The sequence below is a fragment of the Abrus precatorius genome, unplaced genomic scaffold (assembly GCF_003935025.1).
Source record: "Abrus precatorius isolate BTA unplaced genomic scaffold, Abrus_2018 Scaffold2, whole genome shotgun sequence".
Lineage (NCBI taxonomy): Eukaryota > Viridiplantae > Streptophyta > Magnoliopsida > Fabales > Fabaceae > Abrus > Abrus precatorius.
Genome location: NW_020874362.1, coordinates 38,861,975 through 38,880,202, shown reverse-complemented (window position 1 = coordinate 38,880,202; position 18,228 = coordinate 38,861,975). Strand labels below are relative to the sequence as shown.

Here is an 18,228-nt window from a genome sequence, read left to right as displayed (position 1 = left end):
AGTCTAAAATTGCCCAAAAAAATATGTTTTTTAAAATTGGATCATTAATAAAGATTAGATTGGATCGTATCATCAATCCTATGATCTTAAAGAGACAGATAAAAACTCTACACAATCTTACTAATTTTTAATTCTATTTTCAACTAAGATGGTAGGATAAGGGAAAGATGCGAAAGATCACATGATTTTGCTCTTTATAAGATTTAAATTTTGACAATATTAATTTAGTGTATATAGGTCACTGTACCTTCGTTGAGCCAATTTGACCTCTTGAAAAAGTGAAACAAAATGCAATAGAAAGGTTAAGATTTTGAATGCTAGATATTATCCTTGATTCTTGCGAAATGTTATGAGAGTGTACTCTACTTGTAAAGATGTGGTAGTTACGCTTTTATTCACATTTCATCAAACTCAATATTGCATGAAAGGACAAAGCATGCAGAAATTAACTACCATTTCATTAAAGAGAAGATCCAACAAGGGCTTGTATCTATAGGACATATATATATTAGACCTATAGAGCATAAAATTAATATCCTCACAGAATCACTTAATTAGGATAAGGTAAAATATCCTGTAACAAAGTTAGGCATTGTAATGTCTATGATCTGGCTTGAGAGAGAGAATCATGACTCATGTTACAACGTTTATCGTGCTTTAATATATGCATTTTGCACTACCTTTTCATGAATTTCTTTGTGATTATACAATTATATATTTTAGTGTGCCCTTCTGATGAATGTTGCTGAGTCAAACTTGTAGACTATGAGGATGTAGTTAGGTACCATAATTTAGGACAATTAAGAGGGTTTGGCACTTATGTTCCTTGGACTGGGTTATTAACCTCGAAGATCGGATATTCAAATTTAAGAATGTCATCATGACTCCTCGTGTTGCAAGCATTATAAAGCATACTTATAGATCCATGTCTAAGGTGCGTGTGGCTATTATTCCCTCTTCCTCCGGAAGTGCCTGGATCCACAAAGAGCATTCATTGTACTTAAATTGCTTACGAACTTCAGTATTTTTCTAAATCATATTATACCAATGTATTTATTGAATTCTTGATTAAGAGAGAGTACCAAAGAAACTTATGTACTGTGAAATCTAATATTTTTCTTGAATAATATTCTGTAAGATGATTTAGAGTTAGTTATTATGTACTATTATTCTCCAACTTCATGCTGAGCTTTCTTTGACAAGGATATAGTTAGTTAATTGAATTAGGGCGAAAAGTTCATTCATATATCCCCACTTCCTGACTTCTATAATTTAAGATAAATTTTTTAAGGGCATGTTTAGTTTCTGGAAATATTTTTTGTTTTTGTTTTTTTTTTTTTTTTTTTTTTTTACTTTTAATTACAAAATTGTGGCATTGCTTTTATATGTTTTCTATTTTTAAAGACTTGTACAGGGAATAGTAAAACCAAAAACAAAGTTATCTTCAATGTTTTCCGTACAGATATTTAAAAACGCGAAAAAATATTTTCTGAAATCAAACCTTCCTAAAAGTGTGAAAACACTTTGTTCCGAGGAAATTAAGATGAGACAACAATATGTGTTGGGTATGTTTCCGTAACCAATTGTTCTTGAGCAATAGATTGTGGAAACCAAAAGAGTATATTACAACATGATATTTTACGAATCTTTTAATTCTATTTTACCAATATACACTCAGAAGAACAAATATTTCTATAACTATCATTTTTCCTTTGATCATATATAAAACTAACATCACGAAGCTTGATGTGTGTCTCATTAACTTGGGTACGTGATTAGGCATATATATGATTTAATCTAGGATGTTATTTGACCATCTTACAAATTAAAGACGTTTACTTACATATTATATTGTAACATATACACTGTAATGTTAAAAATATATGGATATAACTATACATATTGTATTTCGTATTATTAAGAAAAATGTAAGTGTTAAATCATATAAAACACGTTATACAAAAATAAATACAAAATTGAATTAAAGTCATATTGAATAATAATAAATAATAATTTTGAAAAGGTTAAGTATGAGTGATACATATAATTAAACATATTCATAAAATAATAAAGGCTATCTACTAAAGTTCATTTTTACTGAATGTTATTATTATATTATTATTATTATTTCGGTTTTTCTTACTCATTACTACATGTTACAGTATAATAGTTTTTGAAAAATAGAGTTGAGGTAGATGAAAGAGAAATTATACAACAAAAATAGTGACTGTATAGCACATGAGTATAGCATTATAATAAGAATGTTATGCTATATTTTCATGAAAGCAAAAATATTGACGAAATTTGGCACTTGCGATCCAACATATATATCAGAAAAAATTGAAATTTGTGTTACTTATCTTCAGTTGTTCCATGACTAATAACAACATACTATTTAAATACATAACATGATATACTTTAAAAACATGATACATCAACCTCAAGATGATAAACAATGACAATTATTTGTTAATTGTGTACAACTTTTGTCATGAAAAAATAAAAATAAAAATATTACGAATGACTGCTCACTATCACAGACCAGATATTGCGACTATGGCTTGGCAATAATTTTGTCAATCATTCCTTACCTTCAACCTTCCTTCTGAACTTGAGAATTTACGAATCAGAATTTTGAAGCATGGCAAAAGCATTACGTATAGAACTCCCAAAATAAAAGGTGATGCGACCAACCACCCTATTAACTGCAAAAGTTTGATACACTAGTAATTTCGAAATGATCATTGTACATTGAGAAAGAAAAAATGAATCAAGTATAAAAGAATTTGTGTTGACTCAGAAAATAAAGTAATTCAAGCAAGCTAGTGAAACATAATATGACATGATTTTAAAAATGATTAGGATTTTTTAGGCAATCAGTGGGATTTTGCTAGACACATGATACTAGAAGTAGCCAAATTTTATGCATTCTTTTAGTGGCAAAATCTCAATCCTATATCATGTCCTATGATTAGGAATGCTAATATGAACCCCCCAAGAAACCAAAATACCAATATGATTCAATTTAGCAAAGTCATTATTGAGTCAATTTAGTAAAATTTTGAATATAAAAACAAAAAATTATCTGCTATTAGTTTAACTATTATTGAACTTATGAAATAGGTCAACACTCCATTTTTAAGGTAACTTTTCTATTTGAGGAAAAACTTCAACCAATTCAAATAGCACATTTGTAAGAAGAAGAAAGATATGGATGTATTGATATACATATAACTATTAGTCTTCATCAGACAAATACAGAAGAATATATCATGACATGGTGGCACCTACCGCATGGACAACACTCAATATAACTTCACGTGACGCTTGACCAGTAAGAACTTTCTTTAAAGCATCAGATGTTAAAGGGAAATGTGATCCACCAAAAATAGCTTCACCTAAGCGTAAAAAGGGGACAACCAAACTGAAATTCCAAATAAATCATAAATTAGCAATATCCCTATTGCTCAGAAATAATGAACCAAAACAATACTGATTCCAATGCATTTATTTCTTTTAAATAAATTAATACAAAAATATTTCCTATCAAGAACCCTTCATCGAAAAGTGAACATTTTCCATTTTAAATATGATTTACTCAATGTACATAGTCTAATCTTCCTCAAATCTTAAGTCTTCAAATGCAAATACAAAATAATACAACACTGATTGGCTTGGTTACATGGATTAATTGACGTCATTAGTTTTTTTTCAAAAACAAAATTTTCAATAAAACTTTAGAAAAGATTATATTTTAATATTTAACAATGAATTTTCTTAGGCTTTCTTAATTGGACTATCGTTCATTAGATTGACTTAACATTACAGCCTTTATTTGTCCTCTGAGGGTGCAACTAATTTTGGTTATATATGTTTTCCATGAAAATTTGAAGAATGAAAAACAATTTTCTAACAAAAAATAAAATGATAAAATTGTTTACAATATATTTGTATAAAATGTATTGATTATAACATGATCAACAAAATAAAAAATAAAAATACGAGAACAATGATTCACACAGTATAGGAGAAAATTGGGCATGTGAATATAGCAATGAATGCATGTTACCTCAACTCTATTGGAGTAGCAATAAAGTTTCCAAGCATCACAGTTGGAGCATGGCAAAGTGATCCAAGCAATGCAATAGCCATCCCACAAAGGAGTACAGTGACTCCTATTTGAAAAACGTTAGTTTGTCTAACAAATTATAGAAGAACATATTGAATTGGTTTATATATATATATATATATAACTACTTCTCAATCTTGAAATCAAATATAGTTTTGAGATTATTAGTTAAATTTGTATTTTTTTTATGAGCTACGTACAACTCTAACAGAATGCCATAGTTTTAGAAATTATAACAAATAAGTAATTATATAAACTAATCATGCTAGAAGATGGATAATTAACATTTTTGTTGGAAATTACCTTAAAATTTTTTACAAAGAAAGTTAGTACTGTGTGCATTGGTAACTTTCATTTTGAGAGAGAAAAAAAAAAAAAGCCAACCTCTTAAGCCTGACTAAGTTAATGATAATGGTAGCTGATTGTCAAATTATCAACGTATGTATCAATAGGAATTAATTGCTCACACTTGCCTCCTTTACCAAGTCCCTTGATAATTTTAATTAATTAAAGTAAAATACAATTAACCATTATTTTATACTATGTAACCGATATTATGTCCAAGTAAGTTTCTCTCTAATTGGTTCTATTACTAACTCTTGAATCTCATCACCTCTCTAAGATGCCTAATGAATTAGAAAATGACTCACCTAATCACGTATCTAAAGTCATTTTTCTTATCTATAATTAGGACTCAAATATATAATTGATGCTCTATGTACTGCATAACAATGCTCTATTGGCAACTAATGTATCACATTTTAAATCAATTGGAATTTGTAAAGCAGTGAGCATGAATGTTGGATAACCAACAATATATTATTCAATTTGCATGCTTACAAGTAATAAGATCCTTATTATAAGAGTAAAATTTCAAGTTCACAACTCTCATTGTAATGAAGATCGTTAATTAGCAACTAAAATAAATCATTTGATTCATTGGAGTAAAACTTGATTCTAAACTAAATGAGAACATAATTTCATGAGTGTTAATTATAGCATACCACATATAGGAAATACTCCAAATGTAATACCAAGAGCAGCAGAGAAAGCTAACTGCTTTGGATCAGCTCCTCTGAAAAAAAGTAACAAAATTATCCAACTACACATTTCTCTTTGCAATCATAATTATCATAACAAATAGTAAATGGGTAAAAAATTCTGAACAAAACACTTGACAATTTCTATTCCATAAAAGTATTTGATATTTCGTTTTGTATCAAAAAATATATATTCATGTGCCTTCCTAAAAGATAGAGAAAAAGAATTAAATTATAGGAACAAAAGTCACATCTAAAGTACATAACCAAGTATCAATAAGAGGTCAATTACTAATATTTCTTTTGAAAATAGATATATTCAAGAAATTATAATTCAAGTCCTAATTTATTTTAATTAGAGAACAATTGAAATGAATAGAAAACTTCAACAAGTTAATAAAATTTAGACATTTGAAATGTGTTAGAATCAAAAAACATATCATATGTCATATATACACTGCGTTGAAATACCAAAATAAAAATAATACATATAAATCACATCACGTCCTATGATTCACAACAAATAAACAATAATAGAAGATCAAAGGTGGAAAAAGTTCAAAGAATACCTGCGAACAACGGAGAGAAGGGGATCAGTGACTTTCTCTTGGAACCAATTGGTTATGCCCATTTTCCTATTCACAATACAAAATTTTGAATTTTAACTTTGAATCAAGATCAAATATTCCTAAACAAGAGAATCAATGTTTCTCTCTCACCACAAGAGACCACAACTCCTCCAATCCAAGGAAAAATAGAAAGGACAATTGAATTGTAAAACTAATTATATTTCTGAAAAGAAACACACCAATATCAATATAGTAATTAATTGATCATGGAAAACAGTTATCAGAATCTTTTCTTGTATTTTGATGATTAAATGGAAGTGTGAATGATTTTCAAATTTGCAGAAAGAAGAGATGCTAGATCTCTATTATATTAAAAGAAAATAGGTTTAGTTATTGACATCTTATAGTCTTCCACGCGCAACTAATTTGAACACATGGATCCCATATGCTGCCTATTAGTTGGATAAAAGGTAAAAATAAATATTTTAAATTAAAAAATGTTTAATTAGTTGGAAAAGAGGTAAGAAATTCTATTTTCTTAAAAAAAAAAAAATATCATTTGTACATCGTATTTATTTTCAATTTTATTTTGATCTCACCTTTTATATAAAATTATTGTCAATTAAATGTATGTCTTTTCATATGCTTGATAATTAGGCAGCATACTTATACTACAAGTTGATAACATTTTTGTAAAAATAAGTTGATATAGTTGATAGTCAGTTGAATCTCCTGTATATATTGACTAGAATTTGATTCTTGATCTTATATATGAAAAATAATTTATTAAAAAACACAAAAATTTTGACAATTTTTACATTTTGACAATTCTGAAAAGAAACACACCAATATATTATATTTCTGATAGTTTAATTATATTATCGTATACCAAATATATTATACCAATCTCAATCTAGCTTACCATCGTCAGTTAATAACAGTTGGTTTACTAATTATTGTAGATATATAATTATACATAGTTGAATTAGTCAATTGAAGATCCAACTATTGTATTATCTATATAAGGATACTTTTTTTTTACCAAAGAATCCACAGATAAAAACTCATACTTAACCAATCTTTATGTCTCACTTTTTCTCTCTAAAGATTGTACGTGTTTTGCTCTCAGTGGCAGTAAATTGTGGATGATCAACGAGACAAATGGACATAAAGAATGCTTTTTTACCCATGGATTTTTTGAAGAAGAGGTATACATGAAATTACCTCCATGGCATCCACAAAGCTAGATCCTTCCTTTGTTTGTCGACTCCACAAATCAATCTACGGTTTGAAACAATCCCTGCGTGCTTGGCATGCAAAGTTAAGTGTTGTTCTTAAAGAAGTTGGTTTCTTAAGGAGTGTGATTGATTCCTCCTTATTTGTTCGAACTATTGCAAATGAAATAGTGGTAGTTCTTATCTATGTCGATGATCTTATTATTGCTGGGAACAATGATCATGTTATTTCTCAAATTAAAAGTACACTGCAATCTCGGTTTTCAATAAAAAAATCTCAGTTACTTGAAGTACTTTCTTGGGATTGAAATGGCAACCTCTGGTAAAGGTCTCTTTTCTAACCAACAAAAGTACATTCTTGACCTACTTGAAGATGCTAAGATTATAAACTCTAAGCCAACTCCTACGCCACTGGATAAGCAAACTGAAGCTTGACAGTATAAGTGCACCTTTACAACCTATTCATGACTATCAACGTTTGGTTGGCAAGCTTATTTATCTCACTATTACTCGGCCTGATATAACTTATGCAAGTAGTCTTGTAAGCCAGTTTATGCATGCACCGACATTTTTTCATGTGGGGATTGTGAAGTGTATTTTACTATATCTCAAGGGTTCCACTGGACGTGGGATTCTCTTAGCTAAGAATGGACACACTCGGATCCTTGGTTATAATGATTCTGATTGGGCTGGGAATGCTCTTGATCGAAAATCTACCACTGGTTATTGTATGTTTGTTGGTGGTAATCTTGTCTCTTGGCATAGTACAAAACATGTTTTTGCTCGTTCTAGTGCCGAAGCTAAATATCATGCCATGGCATCCGCTGCATGCGAAATGATATGGCTCAAAAGTCTTCTTACTGATTCCTATGACTCTTTTTTTGTGACAATCAAACATCATGCATATTGTAGCTAGTGGAGTGTTTCAAGAAAAAACAAAGCATATTGAAGTTGTCATCATCAAGTTCAAAATTATATCATTCACACGGCTTATACCAGAAGTCATGATCAGCTTGTTCATGTATTTCCGAAGGTGCTATCCTACACACAATTTCATCGTTTATTGTGAAATCAATTTTCTGTATTGGCTCCTGTATATCAGTTATAATTGTCCTTGTAAATTAGTTTCGTATCTGTCCAATTAATGTTCTTGTATAATTAGCTATTTCATCTCCTAAACTTTAGGATTAGCTATTCATTGTTGTAATTATTCTCGTTCTATATAATGACATTGCAATTTGTACATCAATATCGAACATTCTTTTCTAATTTTTCTACACTTTTTGAGGTAAAACCTTACAGAGGTGTATTGTTATAACATTTTCCATATAATATTTTTTTTAGAGGTGTATAACCTATGATGTGAGAATATATGTTGGAGTTATATTGCAGTAACAGTTCTATGTACCTTCTAACTACTTTTATATATGCAACTGATGTGTTATGTAACAAACTGAGATGTCAACAATTACATATAATCTAATTTATGCATTGCCTATGCCGTTTTAGTCAATCTTCTTCCACTTTGTTGTATGCTCAGTCATGAATATGTATTCTATTTTGTGCTATAGTTTTTGCATTATATTTTTGTATGATTACATAACTAGACTAGCTTTGTGCATTTTTTGTCAATTGAAAAAATTACTAGTAATATTGTACAATCAATTATGTAGAGTACCTTCAATCATGAACATAGATTCTGCTCCTGTCATTTCATTTTGGTCATTGTGTTGTTCACAACTTTGACTACAAGATATTTTTATGCATAGCTTCTAAAGATCTTCCAAGCTTCAGTGCCTTATGGGTGTAAAAAGGTTTACCATAGGCATTTTCACGCGCAACTAATACAGAATTTTAGATTTCAGCATCTTATAAGCACAAAACCCTCACCATGGACAGTTTTATGCGCAAGTAACAGTGGCTTAACTTTGAGGTCCAATTTCTTCTTGAATTTAACAAATTAGGAGATCTTCATGAAATACAAAGTTGTAGATCTTCATTTTAGCTTTTCAAGGACATCAAGATCGCACAAATCTGAATTTTGTAGCTCCCCATATGATATGTAGATAACAAAAAGGTTAAGGTGATTGAAAATAAAAGATTTGGCAATTAAACCCAACGAGGCCAATAAGCTAAAACTCAATCAAAACAATATCATTGATAATGATTAAAATCTAATTATGCCTATAAAGTAATAATAATGGCCTCAAAGTCAATTGATCAGAATAACATGTAATTCTAGTTTATTAAGTGTTCAACTTTTTTGCATAATGAATGCTGGACTAAGAAACATTTTATGCCTATACACAGGAACACCGTCAGGGAGAAGTGTTATACCTCAGTATACGGTGTACATTAAGAACCAAAAGATGAGAAAAACTCCAATAATCCAAGACAGAAGCAATATGGCTCATAAAAAACAGCGTTCTTTCTTGCTAAGTGAAATTTAGCTTGTTGACACTTCTCCCTCTCTAACACTTGATTCAACATTTATTGTAGTTTGTAGAGTAGTGAAATGTGTGCTGATAGGGTCATTTCTTTTGACTGCATCGGATTATCTACCCAACAAAAGGAATCACAACCATTTAGTTCATTCCACCTACAAGAAACTTATAAAGTAGCCTCCTATAGTTAACACTCATTTTCTACAAATACAAAAAAATATATATTTAATTAACTGTTTAGTTTCAATAAAAGCTATATAATTTTAATTTTAATTTTTATAAAATATGTTATTAGAATATATTTTTTATTTTTTACCAATTATTATTTTAGTAATTTTAATTGACATGGTCGAACCAAAGTTAATATTTGACAAAATTATATTAGTTAAAGAAATTAAAAATAATATAAATTAATTTAAATTTTTTAAAAATTAAAAATAAGCAATTAAAATTAAAGAAACTAAAATTGTATATTTGAAAAATTGAATAAACTAAATATAAATAATTAAAATTAAATTACTGAAAAGACTAAATGAAAGAAATAAAATTAGAGAAACTAAAATTGCACTAATATTAGGATATATAGGGATGGCAATGGGTACTCACAACGGGTAAAATATTTACCCGCTACATAAATACAGTATGAGTAAATACCTGCACATTTTAACGGAGATGGCAGATAGGTGCAGTATGGGTATTTAAGTACTCACTCTGCCCCATACTTGCATATGTGTGTGTGTGCGCGCTACTTATGTAAATTTTAATTTATGCTTGAACGTTATTCTACAATTATGTATTAAATTTTTGTATTATTATATTACTTATGTAAAGTTATATAAGATTAATATAAAAATAGATTCAATAATAAAGTAAATCAAAAAAATTATTTTAGTTCATATTTTTAATAAAAAAATTATTTACTATATTATATCATTTAACTAGGCTAATACAATTTAATTATTACATAGTTGATATGAGATTGACTTTTTTTTTAAAATATTTCTATATGACACACATATAAAATATTTTTTACACAAATATTTTAGTTAATAAAATTATATTAATATTTAAATTATAAAGTGAATAATAAATAATAAACATATTATAAATATTTTATAAATTTTACAATATCTTACTATTACTGTAAGCTTATTATTTATTGATAATATTTAAATTTTATTTTTTATATTTTATATTTTAATTTAAAATAATATTTTTCTTTACAACATGTGCATTACAAACACAACTATAATATATTGAATCTAAATAATATTATTCTTATTATTTATTTACATTCAAAGAAGTTTTTTAAAAAAATATAAAATATAAAAAATATTATTAATTCTTATTTTTTAATTTTTTTAGATAAAAATATAATTTTTTATTATAAAATTTTATTGTGACCATTTATCTTTTATTCAAATTCATATACATTATAAATAATTCATTAAAATGATTTTTAAAAAAAAATTATTTTTTACAAAATATTTTTGTATAGTACATGGGTTAAAATATTATTATTAATATATATATATATATATATATTAATTATATTATATTATTTTAATTAAATTCGTTATTTTTCTTATAATTTCATATTCAAAAGTTAAAGAAAAAAGTGTTATGTGTCACTTGAATTTCTTTATCCTAACCCTACTTTTATTCTCAATGTTTGTCTCATTCAAACCTATTGTAGCAATCATGAACCATTAGAGCTAGTTGTCAATATTGTCATAAGAGGTCACCAAATGATCCTACTTGAGAGGCCATCCATTGTGCAAATCTCACACAAGACAAGGTTATTGTCAACAAATAACTTGAATGTTTAATTTCGCTTATGATTTTTAAAAATTTTAGTTTAAAAAATTATTATATTAAGATATATTTAGCACTTGTAATCTTTAAATATTTATTTTTTTATCTATATTTGTATTTTGTTTGATAATTACATATTAAATTTTTATATTATTATAATATCTATGAGAAGTTATAAGTATATTTTTTTTTAAATATTTTTTTTAAAACAAGCATAATTAATGGGTTTAAGTATGGGCAGATACACAAAGAATATGAATATGGAGATTAATATTTATATCTACATAGGTATAAGATTAAGTACGAATAATTTTTTAAAAAGCTGTTATTAGAACGAGTACTATAGATACAGGACAAAAATGTAATTAAGCGAATTTTTAAACGTCAATCGACAATTTAACGGAAAAAATTAAAAACCCTTTTTCTCACATGAGTTGCTCTCCCTCTGGTGCTCTACCAGCGCTCCCTGCACCTTCGCTCTCCACGATTCTAACACTTCAAGAAGAAGAAGAAGGTACCATTCTTCACTAATTGAATCACTACAGAAACTTTGCTTTTGGGGGCAGAGACGTATAATGTACTTTTCACTAATTGTTTTCTCTTATGCGTGCTAAGCATCGGTTGACACTCTCTTTGATGCTTTTGTTTTTACTCAGACCTCTTTGCATTTTCATCTTTATTCTTTGAGGAGACACTTCACGACGCTTCCATTTGAGAGGATCGTCGCAGATTAGCAGTAAACTTCAAGTACTCCTGAGGCGAAGTTTTTTCATTGCATTAGGTACAATGATTTTCCTATTTTATTTGGTTAATAGACTAAAGCACGATTAAGTAGAAAAGTGGGTCTTGATATTACTGATGCATTTGAAAGTAGCTGTAGAAGTGAAAGACAGGGACCTCTAGGACTCCGTTCATATGTTCTGAATGTTTACTGCTGTTTCAACTGGCTTTTATTTAGCATGCTTAGACAAATTTTCATTTTTATTTTTGGGTATACTGCAATTTGTGTTTGAATCCTATTGGAAACAGGAGGTAGAGAAAAATTTAGTGATAGAAAAGATAATAGGGGTAGTTGGCATTTGTGATGGTAAGGTTAGGACGTTAATGTGGGAATCTTGAAATCCATCCTACTCAGTTGTGCATGCTTGAAATTCATTCATTTTGTATTTTTTTGGAATTTTGGATGAACCAAGACCTTGTTACATGTGTTTTTGAGATGGGAATTTTAATAATTGAAGTTAAAATTTCTACCACACAATTTCTAGTTAGCTTGTGGCTAAAAATTTCCCCTCTAAGTTCACAATCCTTTCCATTTTACCCTCTGACTTATAGATTGAAAAATGTTCATCAAGAGCTTGATGAGAGGTTTGGAACCAATTTTCTCTTTAAACCCTTCTGGTGTTTAAGATATGGAAATAGTAGTAAGTGGAATACTAGAATTTGATAAATGAGTGCATTAACTCAAATGTTTATATATAATCCATTTGACATATATGAGATGGGAAGTGTTTTGTTTTTATATTACAATAATTAGTTGATTCTTTGGGATATTCAGATTCCGTGGTAAGGAATCTTCCAGGAATGTTTGAATAAGCTTAAACCACAAAACTCTAAACTTTCTTAATTAAAGTCCCCTTTTATGGATGATTCCTTATCAGTAATAGAGACCTGATATGCGAACTGCTTATGGTAATAAGAAAGTATGTAGAGGTAGTTGACCTGTTATGACAATTCACATCATGATAAAACTGGGTTGTCCATGGTTTTCTGATTGCCCCAATCATGCTCTTTGTTTTTCTTTGATTCTTCCTTACCCTTATGTTTGATCGTGAAATCTGATAAAATAAACATGGATTTGATCAAATTGTTCCCTTGCTGCATCTTGGTTAAACTTTCTCCATGATATGGATTTTCTTGATCATATACTGCTTTAAGTGTTAGCTGTTAGGATTCATATAGTCTAGGGCTGCTCAAAAAACCTGGTCTCAATGGTCTAAACAAGAACCAAATCCAATCTGCATGGTAAATTCTGTAATCTGGATCATTAATAACTGGTTACGTTGGCCCATTTCATTCGTTAAACGTATTTATTTTTTTAATGTCACCATTTAACCAGTTATATCTTTAAATAGGTTTTTAGGTAAGGCCTAATTTTTATACAGGTCAGGCCAAGCCTTTAGAAAAAGCCTCTAACAGGTAACACGTTAGGCTAAGGCCTAAGAAAGCCTGAATCTAATGCATGGGTGGGGTGGTTCAGTTAGTTTCTTGTACAATTTGAAATGTCCCCAAAATAAAGAAAAATAAAATAAACTCACAAATTTGCGAATCCAATTCAATCCAGGTGTGTATAAGCCCAAACCTTGACAAACTGAATCAAACAGATTCACTTATCAGCTCAGCTGTTGATTGCATGAAACTGTTTGCAGATTTGCGTGACTCATCAATAAAGAGGCTGTTTAATCAAGAAAAGCTGTTTTGTGATTTTACAGAAAGAGATGGCTTCTTCCCCTTCACCGGACATATACATCCCAGAGCAATGGATGAAGGCCACTGAGTCCATCATGTACAGCTCAATGCCTCCTATTGCTCTTATATGTGGTGCCAAGAATTGTGGAAAGACAACCTTCTCTCGCCATCTCCTAAATGTTCTTTTGAACAAATACACCGAAGTAGCTTATCTGGATACTGATGTTGGCCAACCTGAGTTTACTCCTCCTGCTTTTCTGTCACTAACCATTGTTCATAAAGTAACTCCAGGTAGGTTGGTGAATCCCTATCTTATTTTTTGTGTAAAAATATTTATAATTTATTTTAAAGTTATTCATTTTTTTTTTCAATTGTTTTAGATTTGACAGTTCCATGCCTGAAAACACCGGAGAGGTATGGAGTACTATATTATCTCTCAATAATTTGGGAACTGAATTTGTATTTATTTGGTTTTTGTATTGTTGCTTTAAATTTGAAATTTTTGACAACATTGCTGCCTTTTGATAGCATATATCATCTATTCAGTGGCCACATATATTATATACTGGACCATGCAAAGCTTAGCCACATTGTATTTTTCATTTGTTTGTTAGGTCAAGATGATTTCTACTGGGGAGGTGTATTGTATTGCATGTATTTTTTCTTCATTTGATTTTGTTCAGTAGGTGGTTGTTCCTTTTTCTGAATATGTTGCGAGAGTCAAAGGTCCCTGACATTCTTCTCTCTTTCTTTTTTCTTTTGGGGGTGATGAAGTGGTGGGGGCTGGGGGGCTTATTTTCATTGTTGTGAAGTTTCTTATAGACACTAAATTGGATTTATATATTAAGTAATGTAAGTGTCAGCCAATTCATGTATTGTTTGATTGAACATGAGATGAACATGCTTGACTCACTATCTGTCATTTTGTAACAGGTGTCTTTTCTTTGGTGATGTTTCTTCTAAGAGAGATCCATCAACATATTTAAGTTATGTATTTGCCATATATGACTATTACCGTAAGGAGTATTGCACCTCTGGCAAGGGAGAAAATCCTTGCAGGATTGAGTTGCCTCTTATCGTGAATACTCCTGGCTGGGTGAAAGGTAAGCTCACTTATTTTTTCAATTATTAATCTGATATTTTTAATCCAGCATTTGTACTTTTGCTAAACCACTTTTTTCCTAGGATGATATCTATATATCATCTAGTATGGTACTTGTTCAATAATTTCTTTTCTTTTGTATTTCAGGTGTTGGATATGATGTATTAGTGGACATATTGAAATATATTTGTCCGACACATGTTGTTAAGATAAGCATATCCTCTGAAAATAAGAATTTACCAGCTGGAGAATTCTGGTTAGATGGGGAACATGATGGAACAGTTAACTTAATTGAGATAAATTCAGCTCGTCAGGACTCTTTAAATAGATCGTAAGCTTATTTTGATTGAAATTTCAGCTGCTAGTTTGGTCTTTTTCTTTCCATTTTTTATGCTTCAAGTATCATAGAATATTCCTATTTTTGTTTCCCCAGGGTGCTTGTTCAGAAGGATGCACGTGTCCTGCGTGATTTACGAATAATGGCTTATTTCAGGCAATGTTTTTCTAGTGATTCAAATATTTCTACTATCAAGGAACTTGCACATGCCTTGGCCTCTCACCGTCCATATGAAGTTCCCATTGCAAGCATAAAATTTCGACATCTTCATTGTGAGGCAGGTCCAAATTTTACTTATTACCTATGATTCTGTATCATGCCTCGGTGCAACAGTAAAGTTGCTACATTGTGACCTGATGGTTCAGAAGATAAAGTTGTATATATCTAACCCTTCCCAAGCATCATAACAGTGGATTCTTGTGACTGAGTTGCCCTTTATATGTTCAGTTTTCATGCATTTGGTTCATTTTGATTCCAATCCCATTTGATTTTTAAATCTTTTTACTATGAGTCTAAATATTTAATATATTGTTTTCTTGTTAGGAATTTCAACAATATTTTATTTATATATAGGTGAGGTGAACATTTTTTTATGGTCTACCCATATTTTTGTAGGTCCCAACCTCCGAAATATTTTACAGTTTGAATGCTACCATTGTTGGCTTAGCAGTTGATTCTGAAGGACCTGAAAATTTACCTTGGTGTTTTGGTCTTGGTAGGTAATTTGACTAACTTCTGAATTCTGAAATTTCTCATTGTGCCTTGATCTGAAACAGTGGGTCATTGTACTGAAATAGTTCTGCAAAATTGAAATTTCAGATTTAAAAAGGGTTGCAAACTAGCTCAAAGTTCCCGATTCTGTATTTTGCAAGTCTAGAACACTTCGAATGCCTTGTAAAGAAAAAAGGGACACTATAATTCTGATTAAAAGATAAATTAAATTATTGAACATGAGACCAATAATTCAAACTTTTGGTAGCAATATGACACAAATATACTGTGAAGGAATGTGCATTTGTGGTGTAACTTCATTATCATATGTCTGTTGATTGTAACAAGTTTATCAGTGTCTTTTAGATTTGATTTGCAATTTCATCTCAGAAGTGTAGTATATCTTAAGGGATCTCTGCATATGTAAATAAAAGATAAAAAATAAGAGAAGTGACATTCCTGATGGGCACAAATCATACAACCTTCCACTGTTCTAGTTATTATGCATTTCAATAATTCTAAGTATATTCATTGTTGAAATCTTGATTTTTCATGTTTCAGGGATTGTGAGGGGTATTGACACAGTCAAAGGTGTGCTCTATGTCATTACACCTGTGCCACATAGTTATCTGGAAAAAGTCAACCTCTTGCTACAGGGTTATATCCAAATTCCTGCTTGTTTATTGCAGGCAAGCGATTGTTTTACATTCTTTTGCTTTCTTCTTAACAGAATCTAATAGAGACGGAAGATAATATGTTAAAAGCTAAACCAAACTGCATTCTTTTGTTGTTGTTAGAATGTGTTCTGTGTTCTATGAACTATTTCTTCTATCGATGAGGAAATGGCTACTTTTGCGAGAGGCAAGGACTACCAACCTGGTGAAGTCGTCTCTAGATCTAGAGATTTTAGAGGAAATGGTTGCCCATTAGGTGGAGCTGGCCCTAGGTAGTTGGCTTATCCCGGGATGAAATAAACAAGGTGTAGCCGCCTTAGATTAGTGCTTTTAGCTAGTAAGGTGTGACCATAGGTGTTGTGAGTCTGGGAGCAAGAGTTGGCCCAAATTGCTATTATAAAGTGAGGAACACTGAAAATTCTTGAGAGGGAAAATGAGAGAGAGAGAGAGAGTTAGGAAATATTTATTTTGACCTCAGTTGCATTGGGACTAGCAAGGTGGGGTGTGCTAAAAATTATTTATGGTTCATAATGTCATGATTCATGTTTCTTCTCATTAAAATAAAATGACTTCCTGACAGGTTCAGGGATGCATATCACCTTACATGTCAGCGAATACTTTGAATACAAGCTAGTTGTTCTTGTGTTGGTGAAGAGAACCGTTATAGCATCAGATTAACAAGGCAGTGGTCAACTCATTATAGAAGCTTCCTTTCCCATGGAAGAAGCACAGATTATAATTTTCATATGCCTAAGAGTATTTCTTTTTCCTATTTTTGAAAATCCAACAAAATTGTAGGAAAAAAAAATATGATGTAGATTTGTTTCTTTAATTAAATGAGAATGACAAAATTTGGTTGACTTGTAGCTGTTTTGCTTTTTTACTGAAATTTTTCTTAAAATATAAACTTACGAGCTATTAATCCAAATCTTTAGGGAAGAAAAGGTGGGAAATGTTTTTTTTTTTCTTTTGGTTATTTATATATAGCTATTTTTGTGGCACTGTTGCATTGAAATTATGCTCAGGATGACTTATTTTAATCCCTTTCAAGCTTGGGCTTTGCATTATTTGTTATGATTGATTGATGCTTCCATTACTTTCTGACTAATCATAAAAATGCAAAATAGTTGAAAAGATATTGTGTGGTGGCCAAGTCTAGCCAATGTAATTTGAAGAGTATGGTTGTAAATTTAAGGTTCTTTGCTGACAAGGGGCGTAACATTTTTAAGATGGGGGGAGCTCAAACTTTTTTCTTTTTTTTAAAATAACATTGATGGTTAAATTTTATTTAAATGATAATACAGATTTTTAATTTTGACCATGCATCAAAGTTTTAATTTCTACATTCTTAAAATAATAATTCTTATTATATATCCTTTACATAGACAAATCTATATAATTATTAATATCTGTCCAAATTCTTAGGATTATGATTTCTCATCTTATCCTTGACTGTACCTTATCAGATTATTCAATTGAGAATAAGTTTATTATTTAACTTTTTTTTATAAAACTTAAGAATATATTTGTTTGTCCCATGTTTATTAGAGAAGTTTCATCTTCTTTGGTTATTGATACAATCACAATTGAAAAGACCGTCTTTGACTAACATCTTATTGTCTCTCGATCGATTGTAGATTAATTGCTACACGCACCCAAACTAAGCTAATTGTCAATAATTACCTATTAGATTATTAATGACTATT

General features: G+C 29.9%; 2 protein-coding genes across 5 annotated transcripts; one reads left to right on the top strand and one right to left on the bottom strand.

Annotated features, from left to right (window-relative positions):
- Nucleotides 1-915: 915 nt before the first annotated feature.
- Nucleotides 916-5,809, bottom strand: LOC113860029. Its single transcript, XM_027492658.1, has 6 exons — nt 5,739-5,809; nt 5,134-5,204; nt 4,070-4,175; nt 3,292-3,424; nt 2,592-2,705; nt 916-972 (listed from the first exon to the last, which is right to left on the bottom strand). Exons 1-6 carry the CDS (start codon nt 5,798-5,800, stop codon nt 916-918), a joined length of 543 nt encoding a protein of 180 aa, XP_027348459.1. The 5' UTR covers nt 5,801-5,809.
- Nucleotides 5,810-11,731: 5,922 nt separating this feature from the next.
- LOC113858070 (polynucleotide 5'-hydroxyl-kinase NOL9-like) lies at nt 11,732-17,304 on the top strand. 4 transcript variants are annotated; one of them, XM_027490515.1, is made up of 10 exons: nt 11,732-11,809; nt 11,889-12,013; nt 13,722-13,989; nt 14,079-14,112; nt 14,632-14,801; nt 14,948-15,131; nt 15,234-15,414; nt 15,753-15,852; nt 16,410-16,537; nt 17,103-17,304. In XM_027490515.1, exons 3-10 carry the CDS (start codon nt 13,728-13,730, stop codon nt 17,154-17,156), a joined length of 1,113 nt encoding a protein of 370 aa, XP_027346316.1. In that variant the 5' UTR covers nt 11,732-11,809; nt 11,889-12,013; nt 13,722-13,727; the 3' UTR covers nt 17,157-17,304. The 4 variants fall into 4 exon arrangements, 3 of the variants coding, with proteins under 3 accessions (XP_027346316.1, XP_027346315.1, XP_027346317.1); XM_027490514.1 differs by having other exon boundaries at nt 13,659-13,989; XR_003503332.1 differs by having other exon boundaries at nt 11,889-13,989; nt 15,753-15,856; nt 17,103-17,121.
- The last annotated feature ends 924 nt before the right edge of the window (nt 17,305-18,228 follow it).